This window comes from Agrilus planipennis, unplaced genomic scaffold (assembly GCF_000699045.2).
Source record: "Agrilus planipennis isolate EAB-ADULT unplaced genomic scaffold, Apla_2.0 scaffold249, whole genome shotgun sequence".
NCBI lineage: Eukaryota > Metazoa > Arthropoda > Insecta > Coleoptera > Buprestidae > Agrilus > Agrilus planipennis.
This window is the reverse complement of record NW_020439523.1, coordinates 316,527-337,140: the sequence shown is the minus strand read 5'-3', so window position 1 is coordinate 337,140 and position 20,614 is coordinate 316,527. Positions and strand designations below refer to the sequence as shown.

Below are 20,614 nucleotides of genomic sequence, written 5' to 3'. Positions count from 1 at the left end.
ACGATCCGTCGAACTAATGTAACTATATACTGAATATACTATGATTAAACATACATATAATTTAGATATCTTTTAGAAGTGAGTTAGTTTAATATGAAATATTATTCTGAAAATTCATTTCTGAATTTTTTACCCACTACACGCTACCTCATTAATTTGATAGCGATGATAGCATGTAGTGGGTAAAAAATTCAGAAATGAATTTTCAGAATAATATTTCATAGAAAATGCTTTTCTGAAAAAAGCATTTAAATTCAAAATAAAAATAGGTATTTTTTATTTTGTATTCTAGATGTTTTAGATGTAACTATTTTAAATAAATCATATCTCTGATAATACCTCAGCAACCAAACAATCACCTTATAGGTACGGTAGCTAAAAAATGTATTTATGACTATTGGTTAAATAAGAATAGCGTCTTGTTCTCACGACAGGATCTACTTTTAATAAGAGCAGTAGAGCACAGTTAGCACCTTGTCTGAAAGTGAAATTTTAAAACAATACTAGTTATTATTTCAAAACGAATATCGCACGAGAACATGCCCTTTTAACTATCGTACATACGTATTTATTTTTATTTTCTTCTCTTCTGTCTAACGACTTCCTGGTTATGTAACGCGAAAATTTCAGACAGTTCTTATTTGCCTTATTGCTTAAGAATTCGCGACTTATTTGCATGTCTAGGCGCAAGTACTGGGTGGTAGGTAATACCGATAAATAATAAGAAAAATGTATGAACTATTTTTTTTGTTTGACCTACTGACAGCTAAATATTTAAGCAAACACAATTGCTTAAAGAAGAAACAAACGAATGTAAGGGAAGAAACTAATTCAATATGTTAACACTTAAAAAACTACAAGACTCTTATTCATGTAGAAATTTAAACATTATGAAGGAATTAAGTTAGACAAGATTCTATTTGTCACCGCCACGTTTTAATTTGTATTTAAAAAATGCGATTAATTTAAGGACAGGGAAGCTTCAGGGATCGACATTCAGGGAATGAAAGATTAGCATGCTTCAATTTGCGGATAAAAATGAAACAAAAGTATTCGTATGTAATGGATGTAAAAGTGCCTACGGTTAAAAATGACATAAAAATAAGAAACGAAAAACTAGAAGCTGATGATTTTCGATATTTAAGGATTCGCATAATTCTGGATGCAGTTGATTTTCGACATCTATAGAGTTTTGTGCTGGCAATGAATTAACTTGCAAATTATTAAAATTGTTTTAGAAAATACTACAAATGGCGCTGTAAACGCCATCTGTACCACGATGATACAGTTTAGGATTACGTATGCTCCAACAAGGTCCATTTAAATATATGGATATCTACTTGCTGAAAACGAATCCCGACGTGATTTTGAATGAGATATTTGCATGCGTACACATTTAAATTGAATATTATTAAATGGTCTTAAAAATATATCCATCCACTATTTCTACGCCATAAACCCGCTGATATGATATTATTCTTACGAATAGTAAAGGGTAATTCGTTTATTATAACCATTAGTGGCCACATACTATTAGCCTTTTTCGATACAGTTTTTGCTTGCCCAGGTGCAAGAGTAGTGATATTGCCAATTAGGTGGTGGAAAATCAATAATCTAGTTTTACCTATGCCTACATGTTGGGGATACGTGAGAAATCACCAGGGCAGTAGAGCGAAAGACAAGCAAGGTGGTAAGACGTTTCATTAAAACGGTATATTTTATTTAGACGTTGAGCATTTTTACTCAAAAAAGACGGAAGACGTATTTATGGTGATTATACGAAGACGTATGTATTTTGGAAGACGCGATACATTGAATATTGTATATAAGTTGTATATGTTTAGTTCCTGTTGTTACTCGTTTTGCTGTTTGCTGTTTATATTCAATATTATGTTTATTATATAAGTACTCAACTACCCGGAGCCTTTTATTAAACAACCCCTAGACATTAGAAGCATTGTTTGATGATTTTGAACCATGCCAGAATATAGAGGAGGCCGAAGTCATGTGTGAGAGTGATATAGTTTTATCAGAAACAATTGAAAAAAAAATCTAAACACAATGATGAAGAGCCAGACATCCAGGTATGTGCCTTGGTTCAGGTACCTGAAGAACCAAATTGTCAACAAAATAATATGGATTATGGAAAAAAGCATGCTCATGAAGTTCCAATGGAACGCAATGGCATTACCATTGCTCAATGCAATGGAATTTCCATTGAGTCCAGCAATGGAATTTCCATTGCGTTCAGCAATGGTAATGCCATTGAGTTCAGCAATGGAAATCCCATTGAGTTCGGGAATGGGAATCCCATTGGCAATTCTCCATTTATTACCATTAATTATTATCAGTGGTAATTAAATGGCATTTTTTTAATGGAAATTGAATGGAAATTTTTCTTACGGGTTACTGTGAAGAGGACAAAATTGATATTCATGAATAAATAAATAATTTTTGAAAAAACATAATTCGCGATACTTTTTATATTGAGTTTCCCAGTGTCACACAGAACCAAGACCAAAACTGTCCCAGTCTTGGTCTTGCTCTTGCTTTGCTCATCACAACTTTTAAAGGTGGTATTTTGAAAACTTATTTAGCGGTGATAGATAAGGGTAGTACCATTATAGGAACCATTGTACAAAACTTCATTTTGTGACTCAGCGGTTTGATCGCAACATGAATCATTGAACCCTCTTTTCACCACCTCAGAAGTTGAATTTTAAAAAATTTGAATTAGTGTTCGACCACGTTGTATAAGGAACGTTTGTGCAAAATTTCAAGTGTTTAGACGCAGGGGTTTGGACTGTACTTTAATATGTCATTCAGTCAGTCGGTTGGCATATATGTAGATTTTCATTTCTTTAGTAGCTAAATACTAAATAACGCTAATCGAATTCAAAAAAAGCATTAATTTTTAACTTTCAAGATATGAGATATAAAGCAGCGAATTGAAAAAGAAAGCAATACCTATCAACAATAAAACTTCGTAACTCTGTTGCACGTAATACAAAATACCTTAAGAGGATTGGAATAGTTGAAATAAACGCTTGCTCCAACAGGAATATCTATACTTGCNTTGAGGATAAATTTAAAGAGAAACGGGATGGCTCAATAAAAAATACATTAAATGATTGACAAATTTAAACTTTAATAATAAAAGCAATCAAACATAACAAAAACCAGAAACCTTATCAAAATACCTATTAAACTAAAAAACTCCAAAATCGAGATTTGACATAGGGTGCAAGTAATTTGGAATATAGTATTCCAAATTATATGCACATTTTTTTTACATTTGCTAACACTTTTCCTTAGAAACTAATAAATTTCTTATCTTTGTAACAGTTTTATAGTCTTTAGATCAATCTTTTTCAAACAAAATAAACTAAAATAACATCCAATTAATTCCAAATTATGTTCTCTGTCGGTATTCCAAATTAACAACATACCATCCTAACATAAAATTCCATGTCACATTTTTAATTCCAGATATATTCACAAAATCACAATAACATCATAAACTAACAAGGTCACTTAACAGTTTAAATAATTACGATGAAGATTTAAAGTATTACAATAAATGATTATCACTGATTGCATTCTTACCGAAATTTTTTTTCAAAGCAAACGTCTCGTTCCCTTGTGGCTGGTAGCCGGAATGCCAAGATGGCGTCCTGTTTTTAATACTCGATGGCTTCTTGTGCCGTATGACTTTATGTTTAGATTATTTAGATATCGAAGTATTCCAAGCTATCTACAGTATCTCAAATATGCTGCAGTTCCTCTACTTGAAATGTAAAAACCTACCAGAAGACCATTGTGAATAATAGAGGGATGAATGTTTCAACTTCTGACAAATATGTGACGAAAAATGGTAGACGCCCTTCAAGATGAAAGTGAGCTCACTATCACCCTGTCAATTTTCCCATAACAGAACCTTCCAAATACTTCGACTTGTGTAAATTTTTCTTACATCATCCTATTTATTATCTTATTTTCACCGTTTTGCCTGCACATTCCCATTCGTTCGTTTTATTGCTCCTGGTTTAACTTTAACTCCTATAAGGCTTTTTCCCTTTCTTTATCGTATCTATCCTAAAAAAGATACTGCAGCCAGTAGATCCGGCGAAAATAAAAACTTAGAGCAAGCATAATCTTGTTTTACGGATTAAGTCAGGATTTTCCGTCTATTTTTGATGCCGATAATTCAATGAAATGACTTTTACAACAACCTCTGTCCCATAAAACTGGTAATCACTGAAAGAAAGGAAGGAAGTACATAAAACTTAATATAATAATAAGTATCTCATCATCATCGTCATCATAGGGTCGTCAGTCCTGTCAGTCAGTTTGTTTTTCTGAGGTTTATAAATTAAAACTTAGATGGGTTCAAACCACTAGGTAGGAATAGAGACTTAAAATTTTGCACAGGAAAAGGATTTTGCAAAATTCAACCTCTGACGGGGTGAAAAGAATGTTCAGGGTTTGATATATCAATGAAGGTATCGTTCAAACGCCTGAACCAGGAAGATTGCACAATGGTTCCTCATACAACGGTATCGTTCTCTATAAAACGAGTTTCCAAAGTATCATCTCTAAAGGCATAAAATGGTGGTTTGCGATATAATCAAATTACACACGAACGAAGGCGTATAAAAAGATATAAAACACCTAGTATAAATAAATGACTCTATTGGTATGATTATACTTAATAACAACCGGAGGCATTTGCGTCAACTTTCCATTCTGGGAAACTGAAGGAAATCGAGTAGTACTGATCAAATAATAATCAAGATTATGTGAAAAATGTCGAATTTTATTAAACAACCGTCCACATATACTTGAATCCGGTTTGAAAACAGATCAGTTTTCACACTTATTAATTACTTCAATCTCTCCGACTCCGACTGACTCTAAGGAATGCGAACTCATAAAAACACGTAAACAAATACACGCGTATTATTGCGCGTTGCTTTATATGCATAGCCCTGTGTCAAAGTGATAACTAGGTATGTGACTTACGGTGTTCTGACGAAGCTGTATTTATTGTAATGTCGTATTTGCATTAGTAGGACCAACTTCTTTTGTTTGTGTCCATGACGTGAACAATTTCAAAGCTAAGTCAAAGGGATTTGGATAAAATTTAGTATTTAAGAAAGACACCCTGTTTGTAGCTGCCTCAACAAGCGACTTACTTGAACATTTTTTTTTCATGCATATGCCTTTTGAATTGTGTTAAAGTTGTATGTCTGGAGCACAGCGCTGTACGGGTGCGAAACATAGACAGTGTGCGCGGCGGAAAGGAAGAGGTTAGAAGCATTCGAAATGTGGTGTTATAGGCGGATGATGAGGACAACGTGGGTAGAAAAGGTTAAAAATGAAGAGGTATTAGAAAGAATAGGAGAACAGAGGACCATATGGAAGTCAATAAAAAATAGGCGAGATAGGATGGTATGAAACCTTCTCAGGCATGAAGGTCTAGTCAGAGACATATTAGAGGCAGAAACAGGAGTTAGGAGGGGTAGAGGTAGACCTAGATTAGATTACTGTTCGCAAATAGTTAAGGATGTGGGTTGTTCTAGTTTTATGGAAATGCGAAGTTTAGCTCAGGATAGGAAAGAGTGGAGATACGTGTCCAACCAGTCTTAGGACCGATGGCCTCATCATGATGAGAGGTATATGGTGTGTTCAGGTGACAACGTGCATACCCACGCAATGTTGTTTCGCATGCATTATGTTCGTTTGTTTATCTATATCTATTTCACTGCCATTAAATTAATTTATTATTTGAGGGAGAATAAATCCAAGAATATTTTATTTAATAAAAAGACAACAACCGCATATAGTAAGCCATGATATTTAATTAATAATTAACTATTAGTGGTCATTTCCAAGTATTTGTTTTATGTTTACGTTAATAAAAATAAAATAAGGAAGCAGTTTTCTTATATTTGCGACTTATATTTTATTAATTGTGTGATTAAATGGTAGAAATGCTGGCATGTGTAGTGTGTATGTTTAATTAATTGTAAAGCGAGCAGAAATTGCATTTTTATTTTTTCATACTTAAATAAGAAAACGGAACTGCTTATAAAATCGCATGTGTCTGTCGCAGTCGATTTATTATTTAGAAACCGTCAGTCATATAAGCTTGAATAGTGCGTCTTTAGAGAAAGAAAAAAACAACATATGAATCAACCTCTTTAATTGCTTTTAATTCTATATGTACCTACCCAAAAGAACTTATCAAAAACAATTTTTTTATGCCGAGTCTCATTCATTTCTCGAAATTATTTTCACAATGATTTTATTTGAAATCTACGCTTACTTTCAAAACGCTGTGCAGAAATATTTTTAATCTAATGTTTTAAACAACGATGTCTGACTTCTCCTACCGTAAAGTTACGATCATCATCTAAGACAAGCAACTGAACAATTGCAATAGTTTTATTTTTAATTACGAGGGCAGTCCCATAATTAATCGCCCGGACTGTTTGTGTGTGACCGATCAGTAGTGAACGATCTTACGTGATTCGATACTTTCAGTTGTAAGGACTTGGTGCAACGAATATCAGAATCGAGTTTGGAGAAGTCTGCACATTTGTCTTCAACAGTGAAGTATTGGGTAGCAGAGTTTAAACAAAAACGTCACTTTGGTTGACTAAATGAGGTGACTAATCAGGAAACAGTGAATAATCATCGACTAAAAGTGCTTGAGTTGGCCGAAATTTAATAGTAGACATTTCAAAATATTGTTGCAGATCGCATATTGACTGTACATTTGGACATGAGAAAGTTGTGTGCAAGATGGGCGCCGCGATTAGTGATAATCGACCAAAAACAGCATCGTAACGACGTTTCAGTCGAGTGTTTGACCATGTTTTACCGCAATAAAGCTGAGTTTTTGGGTCGATTCATAACTATTAACCATGGATGGAACACGACTCCATCACTACAAAACCGAGACAAAGGAGCAGTCATAACAGCGGACTAAAAAGGGAGAATCGGCTCCAAAGAAGGCAAATACGGTTATGACTTGAGTTTTTTGGGACGCGCATGGTATAATTTTTATTGATTATCTTGAAAAAGGAAAAACCACCAACAGAGAGTAAAACGTGAATTTATTGAAGCGTTTGAGTGATGAAATTAGGGAAAAACGCCGCATCTGACGAAAAAGAAAGTGTTGTTCCATCATGACAAAGCACCTGTTCCTTTATCTGCTACTGCAGTGGTCAAAACCCAAGGATTTAAAGAACAAATTACTTCTTCATGCACCCTATTCATCAGATTTAGCCAGTTTGGACTATTTTCTGTTTCCAGACTTGAAGAAATATCTCTATGGTGAAAGATATGCTAACGATGAAGAGGAGATGCAATAGATGACGATTTTGAGAAGCCCGAGGTTTTCTACTGTAAACAAGGTATTGAATCTATTGGACAACGCTGAGAAAAGTGTATCGAGCTGAAGTGTTAAGGAATAAATAAAGTTTGTATCAAACTTTTTGTGTTTTCGTTGTTAGGCCGGTTAATTTTGAGACTACCCTCGTATTACGCTCCCACTAATTGCAGGTATACACTAGTGGCCAGTTGAGAAACTAATGATGAATAAAGCAAGACCAAGACGATGAGTGTCCTAGTCTTGGAATTGGTCTTGATCGTACTTATTCGGTATTGGTATTGGTCTTAAGTATTAAGTCTTGGTCCTGCTCATTTAATCTGATACTTACGTTTGTTTTTTGCATAATTCTTCTAAGCACAAATTTTCTATATATAGTACAGTTAAATGAGGGAAATGACTGAAGAGTACCTTGTAGTGGAGAATACGATTGAAACACGGGTCATTCTATCGGAAACTGAAAATTATTTGCCCCGTATAGGGGGCGGGGGGAAATCCGCAAAAACAATTGCAAATTCGATTACCNATACAAAAAATCACATCTCGCAGCGTTAAATCAAAATGTTTAGAATAGAAACCCATGTTTTCAGAAAACTTTACACTAGGCACGAGCAGTCTATTGCGGTCAATCCCCTTAATAAATGGTATCGAGTCCTTTTCTGTTTACCGATTGCATCCGCGAATAATGAAATTTTTAGCCGCGAATACAGGAACTGGATTGCAATTTTTTCACCTGCGAATAATGAAAACGCGAATAAGGAAACGGTGAATTAGGAACTTTTACTGAACTAAAAGTGTTTTGTTCCAAGAAAAGAATATACATATTAAATTTGCTTCAATTAGTTTAACTCATAAACCCATCGGAAGTAATAATTGTATGTTTAGTCTTACATATTTGGCTTTGGTCATGTATATTCAGTCTTAGTTTTAATCTTGGACCTGTTCCTTCGGTTTTGGGATTGGTTTTGCTAGTATAAAGAAAATACGAGACCAAAATCAATTTGCTCAACATTATGAGAACTGAACAGAAGAATTAAAAGGCAACATCAAAAATACAATGCGCTATAGCTCGTACAAATACATTCAGCTATCTTTTTATATAAATAATTAGGTAATATGTCCAATAAATGCAATTTAAAGCTGATGAGGGATGCTGTATTTAATTCAAAGGATTCTGAGAGTTTAGTTAGTGTAGGACACTTTTCAGAGATGTAGATGTTTATTACGTTTTTGCACCGCTGTGCCACTTCTTTCATTCGAAATAAAGCTCGAACTACTTATATTTCAATGTTTATTAATAAAAACAACTTCACTAAAACTAGTTAATAATTAAAATTAAGAATAACGATTACGTTTATGTTTATGCTTATGTAATAAATTTGTTTATGTTAATTGTTACGTGAGATTCTATGATAAATGTTTATGTTGACTGTAAACTAAGTGCAATGCTTTATTTGAAATGTAAAGTTTTCGTGTCTCTCTATTTTCTCCAAGGGGGTGGTAGCGGTACCTGCTTAGGTTTCACAGAAATATACGTTTCAAAGGTATTTCTTAATATTTGAATATTAATCAGGGGCGAATACTGAAATGATTAGTTATGGTACTTTCAATCCAAGCCGACCAAGGACAAGGATAATAAACCGCTGTATCCCGAAACGCCTAAATAATTTAATTTGATATTTTCATGTGGACGTGATTGAAGAAATAAATGTCGTACGTTCCCCAAATTATACATTACTGCTCGTGTGTCATATGCAATTTCTATGTTTAGTGAACGTTTTGTCTTACCTGTATAACTTTCACGGTTTACGATGGAGTAAATTGAAACACCCTGTAAGCGACCAAAACTGGGTAAAAACGACGGTACAGCGCTATCTATCTAGTAATAGTTGTAATTATGTTAACTAATTAAGTGAATTATAGAAACTTTACTTTCTTAACTGCAGTATCGGTTCACTTCCTTCATTAAAGCGGACTGTTAGTACACTTATTAGTACAGCAATTTGCCAGTGAAGATGTCGTGAAGTTGAGGGAAGTAATCTTACCGTTGCCGTTGTTGTTAATTAACCGCTACCCAGATGTCTCGTAGTATGTGTCGGAGATCCAATTTGTTTAACTTCTATAAATACAATAACATTGATTGATTTATATAAAACTAGCTATACCCTGCGCGCGTTGCTACGCCATCAACTAAAATAAATTTGAAGGAAAGACCTTACACAAATATTCAATTCATTTTGAGTCATTTTATTGATTTTGTTCATTTCGAAAAAATTGTGTATTTCTTGTTTTTCCTGTCGAAAATTGGTCGTACCAACTCAGAAACCTTCCTTGGCTCATGCACAACAACTTTGCTAATGATCATCACATGATCAAATGCATAGTTTACGATTCTATAAAGGACAAACATTCATTTTTATATAGGTATATAGATTACCTAAAATTTGATTTAACTTTTTTATTTTCATAATCACGTATGTCTATTTTCAGAGGTGTGAAAATACAAATACCGTTAAATATATTGTTATAAGTTTTCGTATTAATATAAATGATTTCTGCCTTCCGAAGTAATTCGTTCGAATTGTTTTTTTTTTGTCGTAGAACTTAATTTTTTTCTTTTATATGTGTGCTTTGCAATAAGCTTTCGAATGGTATGCTTCATTAATAAATCGAATGAAATTTGTTATTGTTATTAAGGCAAAAACTATCCCTTTTATTCCATGATTTTTCATAAACAAATTACGAAAAATCACCATTGCATTCATTAGTATAATATTTGTCAGAAAACAAACAGAATCGACCTAAATAAATACAATTTTGTAAAAACTGNATTCAGCAGTTATAGATATTGAAAAGTTTGAATCCGCAAATTGCAATAGGTACCGTTGGAATCAAAGTACGATTATCTACAACGTGACTACTCCACCTCGTGAAACAAATTTTGCAGAGTAGACACTAACGAAGAATGTGTTGCTATTGTCCTCGGGTATGCCCTCATTTAGGTGTTTATAACAGCAAATACTACTGTTAAACAAACTTTCTAGAAATTTTAGTGCTCAATATCAAAAAGGGTTTCGCATATTTGAGTGATTTAAGTAACCCAGAAACACACTTTATCGTTTTTTATTTAACTTGCTTATTTATATGGTTTTATTCTTCTTATTTTATAAGATTGAGTAAGATTCATATTTTTCTGTTTGAAGTGATATAATTTTTCTATCATTGGAAAAAAAACACTGACGCTAAAATAGTTTGTTTACTGTGAAAGATCACACCCAAAATAGAGTTGCAAATGATTTTATTTAAATCAACATCAATCATTTTATATCAAATTATTTACAACTCAATTTTGTTTCCGATCTTTTACACAATGTAATAAGAGAAAGATATGGAATCCATAGTTTCTTCAGCTTTGGGTTCATCTAATAATGTGAAGTTTTTTGGAACATTTTCAAAGAATTTTAGACAGATAGCGCATGTTAGTTCGTTTTTCATTTTGTGTCCATTCTTCATGTATTCTGGTTTTTCCGGTAAATATGTATCTCCTTATACTCTATCGCATATTTTGAAGCATTGAGTTTTTCTTCCAATCTTCGCTTTTCCTGGTCTCTTTCGATTTTCTCTGCTTCCAGCCATACATCTCTGTTGTTCTCATGGAGTTGGTTGCAGAAATTTATCGAGCATCCTTTCTCTTGTATATATCTCCTTCTTTGTTTCTTCCATTTCTCTGCTGTGGACCCTTTTATTTTTCGCTTTGCCTGTTCCAGTGCTGCCCAGAAACTTATTCTTCACCTTCAAGCAAACCTTCAAAGAATTTTAGATTATAGACATTTATTACAAAGGTACAATAAGTGGTGATTTGGCAGGTGCTGATATAAATTTGAAACTTCAAAATTCCATGGACGATGACATTGTCAATATCGATCCAATATTTTAGATAATCCATTTCCAAGGAGTTTAGATTTTTTTGGGCTTTCTTCAGTTAAATTTTATTAACCTTCTACCTTTTATGGACAACGTGGGCAATTTTCTTTCATCATTTTATATAATGTTTGATCGGTGATACTAGCAAAACCTTTAACGGCAAAAATGTATTTTGCATTTTACAAACAGAATATACGTTTGGAAAAGTATTTTAAAGAAAGGACAAGATGCTTTTCTCAAAAAGTATTTAAATACAACATACAAATGGATATTTTTAATTTTGATTTTGCATTTTAAAAGCAAGTATTTCAAAAAAATCACAAATATGAAAACTGGAAAACTTTGGCGGTTCACTTCAGTGAACTCAGTCCCTGAAGAAGGTAACCTTGTTACCGAAAAGTGCTTCGGACAAGTAAAGTGTCGTGTTTTGGCGTTGGGGTTTGAGCTATTTTCTTTATTCTAAAATAAATCACACCTCTGAATATCACTGATACGAAGCACATCACCATTACTGCAACAATGGATCACTATCAAAATTTAACACATGTTTAATTGTACGTATTTCAGTTTCCAAGTAGACCTGAGCTATCATACATTGTAACGTGGCTTCTTATAATTTAATTTACTTTCATCCTACACCTTCTAGGTGATAAAAACTACAGCACCTATTACATTTTCTAAGAATTGCTTACATTGTCAAGAGGCAGTTGTAAATTAAGAAAGAATATTTCTTGAAAATCCACAAATAGAGCACGGATTATATTTTCTTGTAAGCTCATAAATGAAGCTGAAAACTACGTCATTCGCTAGAAATTTGAAAATAAAAATAAGTTTCCTACTATTATTAGTGTCATTTTAAGAATTGTATTCACTTTACGGATTTACCGCGAACAAATAAAGGCCAAAGGCACATAATTAAGCATAATTAATTATCTATATTAATACTCTTTTATCATTTATTGAGCTGCCGGTTTCTACCTCAATAAATAATCATTTGTATTGTAACCCCTTTCTGTCATTTTTTAATTAATATTAAACCTCCGTATAAAAATGTATTAAAATACATTGAAAGATCAATAGTGAAATCAAACGTTCATTATTTAAATCCATATGATCACTATTTAAGTATTAAGTGTCAGTAGTTTAATATCAAATTTTAAGAATCGGTACTTAAATATCAAGGTTCAGTATTTAGATACATATTGTCAGTATCGCTTGATCCTCAGTATTAAAGCTTTGAGTGTCAGCATTCAAAAATGAAAGGTCAGTATATAAATATCAAGTGTCAGCGAATAAATATCAAGGATCAATATTTGAATATTAAGTGTCAATAAGCTAATCTTCGCGTATCCCTAAAATTAGTACATCCCACATCCTTAACTATTGTCGAATAGTAATTTAAGCTAGGTCTGCCTCTACTTCTGCTAACTCCTGTTTCTGCCTCTAATATGTCTCTGACTAGACCTTCATGCCTGAGAAGGTGTCCTACCAACCTATCCATATTGCCTATTTCTTATTGACCTCCATAGAGTCCTCTGTTCTTCTATTCTTTCCAATACCTCCTCATTTATAACCCTTTCTACCCACGATATCCTCATCATTCGCTTGTAACACCACATTTCGAACGCTTCTAACCTTTTCTTTTCCGCCGCGCCCACTATCTGTGTTTCGCACCCTTACAGCGCCGTGCTCCAAACATACACCTTTAACCGTTCGCGAGCATAGAAGTGACTTCTGGTCATTGAAGGCGACTTGACACGGCGCTATCCTCTGCTTTATATGCCTACTACTCCTTCCATCCTGACTTATCTAACTTTCTAGATACCTAAAATCGGTCACTTCTTCTAATTTTTCGTCTCCTACCTTTATATCTGTTTTTTTCTATTAATTCTTCCCTTGCATACCAGTATTTTTGTTTTATTTTTATTTATTTTCATACAATACAGTTTTATCAATGCCGTTTCGATTTAATTTAAAGCTATTTCTAACTCCTCCTTGCTAGATGCTAATACTGCTATATCATCAGCAAATAAGCATACTAATCTTTTGCCCCTGTATATCTATCCCTACAGTTGTACTGTCTTTAATGTTGTTGATCGCGTCTTCGATGTATATATTAAAACGTAGCAGTGACAGTGTGCATCCCTGTCTGACTCTTCCTAATACATATTTACTTCTTTACGTTGCAGTACCATCTCTATAACTGCCTGTTGCTCTTTATACAAACTAAGTATTACTCTTCTATCTTTGTAACTCATCCCTATATTTTAAAGTATATTTAACATATTGTCCCATTTTACATTGTCAAAAGCTTTTTCTACATCTATAAATCCTATGTAGGAATGTTAGAATGACCGCATGCATTTCTCTATTTCTTCTAAACCCAAATTGATCTTCCCCTAATAATTCTTCCGCCCTTTTTTCCATCCTCCTCTGTACAATTCTACTTAAGATTTAAGGCTAAAGCTTAATATTTTTAAAATACTAACCACATCGATTTGAATACTGATTTTTAATTTGATTTTTGATTGATACTTAATTTTTTGTTTCAATATTGTGAATTTGCAGTACAATAACTGCTTGATAACAGAAAAATCTAATGTTCAAATATGTCTTTCTATTGTTAACAAGTGCAACAATGTTCTTAATTTATTTAACGTCAAAATTCCCAACAATATCTATTTATAAACTTGTAAAATACCGTTCGCAGACTTCTGTGAATATGCATACGAATTTTACACAAAATTTAACCTCGATGGATTAGAAACTTGAAATAAAAATGCAACAGCGAAATTCCAATTTAGCAATAGGTTTGTGTTGAGTTTAATTAATTTCAAGGTCTCCAACTGACAAAAAAAAAACAGAGAAACAGGCCAAATTAGCTTTAATTAGCAAAGGCGTTTTGATCCGTTTTCTTTCTGCACCAAATGAATGACCGAGTAACTGCTAGGTCATTCTGTAATTGTTTAGACATTGAAGTGGAAAATGTAATTGTATAAAAGTATCTGTGTAAATAAAAAGTGCGCGACTTTGATTCGAATTCTTTGTCTTTCCTTAATTAATTAATGGTTACAATTATTCATCATGCTAGAACACAAACGAAATTATCATAATTTTCATTTTAATGTATTGAATATTTGTCTCAAATTTTATATGTATTTCTAAATATCAAATTTTAGTTAAAAGGTAGAAATTACAATTTTCAATCAGGATAGTAAAGAAACTAGAAATGACCGTATTATGTAACTGACAACTTTATATGGTCTAAAAGACTACCCGAAAAGCGCATTTATTTTTGCATATTATTCACATTAGGAATGGTATGAGCTAGGCGATTTTGTTTTTAAGAAAAGTTGGAAAAAAATTAATTTTTAAAGTATCCGATTGTTTTCACCTTCATTTGCAATCTATGAAAATACTAATTAATTATCAAAGGTTGGTGGTGTACAAATATTAAAACAAAGAGATGTAGAAAATAGAGAAATTGAAGAATAAAATTCTTTACTTATATTATATAAATTAATAACACTACTTTGAATACTTACTTCCTTCTACAGAAAAATATGTTCAAAAAATAATTGATACTGCTTTAGTGTCATAGTTTAAATCCACAATTTTAATTTTAGTGTATAGGTAGACGTATATAAGTATTTCAAAATCAATGTACAGGCAACTTTGTGTGAGCTACAAAAAGTATTTATTTANATAATAATAATTATTTTTTTTTTTATAAAATATTAGTCAGATACTTAATTTTATTTATTTAATTTCTTCTACGAGCTCTATCATGTATATAGGCACCAATATGTATTTTTTTGATTCTTATTTTACGTAATTAGCAATGTTTTTAATTACATTATTCAACATAATAAAAGGTAATTTTTGAAGGACTGTTTTTGTCTAATTTATTCGTTTGTCTGAAAGTCTCCAGGTTTTTTTACAACTACATAGCTTACATAACGCTTGCTAAACAATCTCTTTTTGACACATACTACAAAAGTCTAATAAATTAACCAGGAAGTGATACCAACTATATTATAAATGGCTGCAATACCTTTCAATATTTTCCCTAATCAATAACCAATACGTATATGTTAACAAACTAAGAAAAAAATCACGTAGTAACTTTTTATTTTTACCTTATCGTTAGTTCAATATGTTTTATCATGAGTGCATCAAAAAAGCCCTTTGAATGTTAATATCTAGACGAAGTCCGAACAAAACAAAAGCAAAATTCATCAAAACCCTCATACATTTTACGTTTCAATTTCCCTGTCTGTTCCCAATTTCGGACCTTCTCTGTAAAGAAAATTAAAAAATTTTTAAAAGTTCTTCAACTTGATTAAACAAAGACAAGCACTTTCTTTAAATCAACTGTGACAGACAGACTGATAGTGAAGTTTCACCGTAAGGGTCCTTTTTTAATTTTCTTGTACCTGTAGGTACCAATTTATACATACTATTTATGTACACATGTTTTCGTCGATTAATTTGTCAAAATAAAAAATGATGGATTACAAAACAAATTATTTATTTCTATTACAATTATAAATTAAGGTTGAGAATGTACAATAAAATACAACGTGTCTCGTACACAAACAAAAGAATGTTATAAATAATTATACTGTTGACAAAAAAGCGCACTAGTTGTGGATCACATTTAGTTCATTTTGTTAGATTAGTAGTGGTATCCACCGTGGTGATGGTCGTGTTCATGGTGTACATGAACTGGTACGGGTACCTTTACTGGCACTGGCACGGGTCTCTCGACCTCGTAAGGTACCGGTTTTTCGACAGGATAAGGTACAGGCCTTTCTACAAATACTTTAACTGGATATGGAACGTGTTTTTCAACTGGTACTGCTACCGGTTTTTCTACTGGGTAAGGTTGTGGCACTGGTACTTTGACTTCAACGGGGTATGGTTTTTCTACTGGGTAGGGAACGGGCCTGTCTACTGGTACTTTAACTGGATAAGGTACAGGCCTGTCAACAGGCACGGCGATTTTCTTTTCTACATGGACTGGGTAAGGTTGTGGCACATGAACCGGATATGGCCTGTCAACGTATACTTTGACTGGGTATGGGACCTTCTTTTCGACTGGGTATGGGGCAGGAACGTGCACGGGTACTTTCACAGGGACATGAATGTGTTTCTCAACTGGGTACGGTTGGGGTACCGGTACTTTTACTGGGTATGGTACTGGCTTTTCAACAGGGTAAGGCTGAGGTACCAAAACTTTAACGGGGTAAGGCCTATCAACTGGGACTTTGACAGGGTACGGAATGTGTTTCTCAACCGGGTACGGTTGTGGGTATGGTACTGCAACCTTCACAGGTACTTTGACTGGGTAGGGAATGTGTTTCTCAACGGGGTATGGGGCAGGGACGGCAACTTTAACGGGATATGGGACATGCTTTTCGACGGGGTAAGGGACGAGCTTTTCAACTGGGTAAGGAAGGGGCACTCCCTTAACGTGAGTGATCGTTTTCTCAACGTGGGCGCTGCTTCCTAAATCGATCGCATGTCCGTGACCTCCGTAGCCGCTGAAGCCGAATCCACTTTCCAAACCGAAACCTCCGTAACCACCTGAACCTGAACCTAAACTGTAACCGTGGTCGATTTCAGGACCGTAACCGTAACCTATTCCAAGAAGACCACGCTTGGTTTGCTTCTTATCACTGTTTTGCTCGACTTGATTCTTCTCCTCTTTGGCCCCGGCATTGACAGCTGCTGCCATGAGGACTAAGACAACGAAAAGCTGAAAATATAACGGTATTTTTTGTGTTAGAACCGATGCGGAAACACCTTATCTTTACATCCGGACATTGAAACATAAAAATACATGCATTCCACAAGATTCAGTGTCTCGTCGGTTTTATTATTGAATATCGACCCATTATACTGTTCTGCTTCAATGGGTAACACTGAAGGCTGTCTATTAAATGATTCAGATTACTGTTCGAAAAGAATAATGATCTTTTTGCATGAACAATGTTGAAATAATGTCTTATTCCATTGTGTCAAGTGCCATTACTAATACTATTAAAACTATAAGTTTACAGTTAATTTATTTAAATTGAAATGTTTCAGAATTTATTCGACCTAATCTTTATGATAACGGTTTTAAAATTTTATAGAAAAATAAAACACTAGTTAGTGTTATTTTTCCAGTAAAAAGAAAAAATCTGTTTTGTCAACGTTTCAGGGCAATCTGTATCTTCGCCATTACTTATGTCTTTAAGTACTAGTCCGACCCTGTGTAGCACACGACTATTATAACCTAAACCTTTTTAAATCAAAACATAACTTCGGAGATCCGATTTGTGATTCTATTTCATGTGAAATACAAATAAAAATTGCAAAACTTTTCTCGAAAGTTATAAGAAGAGTGACATTAACCTTTAGCCAAAAGAAATCTGTAACAAGGCACATTTTAAATAATTTGTCCATCTACATACAAATTATTCAATGTATTTTAGACAATGTGGACGTAATTAACGCAATTTTTGCAGTTTTATTATGCCAAATGCTGAACTTTCTTTTCTAATATCAGGCTCATGTATGTCAAGATACTTACTATAAATTATTTTCAAGAAACATTGCACTGTAGATACCACGTAATTACCGCTAATAATTACATACACATTACTCAATATCCTCTTTTAAAGAGTATGCAAGAGATACGTGCAAAGCTACCTATTGTGTTCGTATAGGTAGCAATTTTGTTACGAACGAAACGATTCTAATACATGCGATCCTAACATTGACCCACATTCCCAAATTTCATAAATCGTTTTCAATTAAACTCTTCTTCTTAACAAAAACAATACATATTCACTTTTGCTACTGTCATCTGCAGTAATTAAAGTTAATTAATTAAGTAAAATAAAGTAAAACTGATATAAAATTCAAACGACTTGTAACTACAGTCATCTAGTGACAGGAAAATGAAATAATTTAAGAAAGTAATGTAGACATGTCTTGGTTTTGTTGTTGTTAGTAGAACTGTCTTCATTTCCCAAAATCGTATTACTTACAACAGCAACAAATGTCTTTTGTTTATCTTTTGCAGCTGTTAAAACAGCAAAAAAAAGTTTTTTAAGGTTATGGTTTCGTTGAAAGATTGATAATTATTGTTAGTTCCTTATGAGTTAATCATATAATATTACGCTTTAATGAAAAATTTTCGATAAATTAACAAAATTTGAATGATAGGAAGTGCGACATGGAATGAAGCCTTCAAATAATCAGAAACAATAACTTTTAGACCATATAATTGATTTGACACCTGTTACCAAAGCATAATATAGAATTAATCGTATAAGTTATTATTTTGACCCCCTTTCCTGTGCGTGCAGGTTTATTACAAGGTTATTAGACACGCCGACAAAAAAATAGGAAATTGCTATAAAACGTTGAATAATTAAGCATTACACTGGGGCTAAATAACTTACATAATAAATTAGCAATTACGAAATAATTATGATGAAAAGATATCTGGAACACTCTAATAATTTACTCAACATTAGGAAAACATTTTTACTATGAATTTTGATTTGAAATTCATGTTAAAAAATGTCCATTAACATAATTGTTTTATAAACTGTAAGGACGTGTACAAGTTATTATTTTCCTCTTGTGTTCTATTAAACAATTTTATTATTTACGGCAAGAAAATGAATTTATATACAAGCACAAAACAAAGTCGTTATAAATTGGTAGTAATAGCAATTTAAATTAAATAAAACGAATCTATTACGTACAGAATTAATAATAGTTAAATAAAAAAATGATTATGAAACATTTGACCGACAAACTGGCTACATAGAAGTCATGACCAAATATCTTCGTGTGCCTAGTGAATTTACTTTCGCTTTTTGGGATCTCATCGCGCATTTTATGTATGCATTTAGTTCACAACAGAACAAAGATTGTGTAAAACTAAAAGACATGGTTTTAATATATTGTTTGTGCATTAAAAAAACTTTTCTTCTTTGTTTTTCCATTTTAAAGGAATCGTAATAATAATTTAGTCAATTAACGATAAAAACCAAATTTCCTTGATATATAATTATTCGTAATAAAATTGAAAATTTATGTAGATAATAACTATAGAACTGTACCGGAACTTTACATGAAAATGCAGGTCCATTTTCAACGGGAAAACCGAGATCTTTTCCCATATAGTTCCGGTACATTTCTATAGTCATTTCCTACAGTAATTTCCAAAATAAATTCACTAAACACTTGAAAAATATTAATCCTTGGTCACAATTACTCGCACAAAAACTACATAACCAATCCACTATTCACAAACAAACAGCAATAATTACTATTATCACTTGCGGATAAAAGAAAACTCACCAAAGGTGTTCTCATTTTCGTAAACATGTTCTTGTAAGAGTAAATTGGGGGGCGGTAGGGTTCTTGTGAACAAGAACTGTTAGACTCGTCTTGTGGTTAAGTTTCGCCCGTTTATATATCCTATCAGCAGGACTTTCGCTGGGGGATTTTGAACAAGAACCGCGTGAGACGGTTGCAATGTTGTACGTATGGTAGGTATCGCATGTACCCACGGCGGTGCTCCATTTTGACGACGAGAAAGTGATTTTTTTCAATGTACTTACGCTAAAGAATTGTCCGCGAAGACTTGGACGACATATCTTACCGTCGGTTAATGTACAACCGACAAAAAAATTAATGAAATACTTACTAAAATAATAACTACACATATAGTCTACACAAATTAGACTATTGGGTGGAAAAGTTTGGAATAAACCTGATTTGTATATGTAAATTAGTAAAACACTAATAGGATCATTCAGAAAGAAAGCCTTTTTTGTAGTTATAATAATCCTGCGAAATTTTATCGCCATTAAATAAGTACATGAATAGCAATTAAGGTAAAGGTCTAGATGATGGCCCCCACCCCCAAAGGGGGTGATTAAAGGAGGGTGGTCACCTGAGTAAAACCCCATAAAAAATTTGCGGCGGTCTCATCCCCATAAAAAGTTATGGGGGTTGAAAGTTGATTGTTTTGACAATTTTGGTCACTTGAAAAAAACCCGATAACCTAACATAACTTAACCTACCCTATTGATAAAGATATTTAAATAATGCTTTATGTAACTTTCTCAATATTTTTATGTATTTTTCATTAGTTTTACCTTTGAATATTGTTTAAGAATGACTATATAAATATTTACATGCCTAGAAATGTATAATGTATGTACTTTGAACCCCATAGCTTTTTACGGGGGTGAGACCGTCACGAACTTCTTATGGTACAGT

At 33.1% G+C, this 20,614-nt stretch overlaps 2 protein-coding genes across 2 annotated transcripts in view; both read right to left on the bottom strand.

Moving 5' to 3' along the window:
- The window catches only part of LOC108739671 (trichohyalin-like), a 135,353-nt gene that overhangs the window by 18,939 nt on the left and 95,800 nt on the right, over nt 1–20,614 (bottom strand). The window lies entirely within an intron of this gene.
- Nucleotides 15,835–19,787, bottom strand: LOC108739676 (proline-rich protein 4-like). Its single transcript, XM_018473683.1, has 2 exons — nt 19,688–19,787; nt 15,835–17,081 (listed from the first exon to the last, which is right to left on the bottom strand). The coding sequence occupies exons 1-2, from the start codon at nt 19,712–19,714 to the stop codon at nt 15,999–16,001; spliced, it is 1,110 nt and encodes a 369-aa protein (XP_018329185.1). The 5' UTR covers nt 19,715–19,787; the 3' UTR covers nt 15,835–15,998.

Bases quoted from the DNA above. Each gene is read 5' to 3' on its own strand.
- LOC108739676 (XM_018473683.1), bottom strand. From the start codon at position 19,714: ATGTTTACGAAAATGAGAACACCTTTG. The intron at 17,082-19,687 runs GTGAGTTTTCTT...TTATATTTTCAG, and splicing joins CGAAAATGAGAACACCTTTG to CTTTTCGTTGTCTTAGTCCT.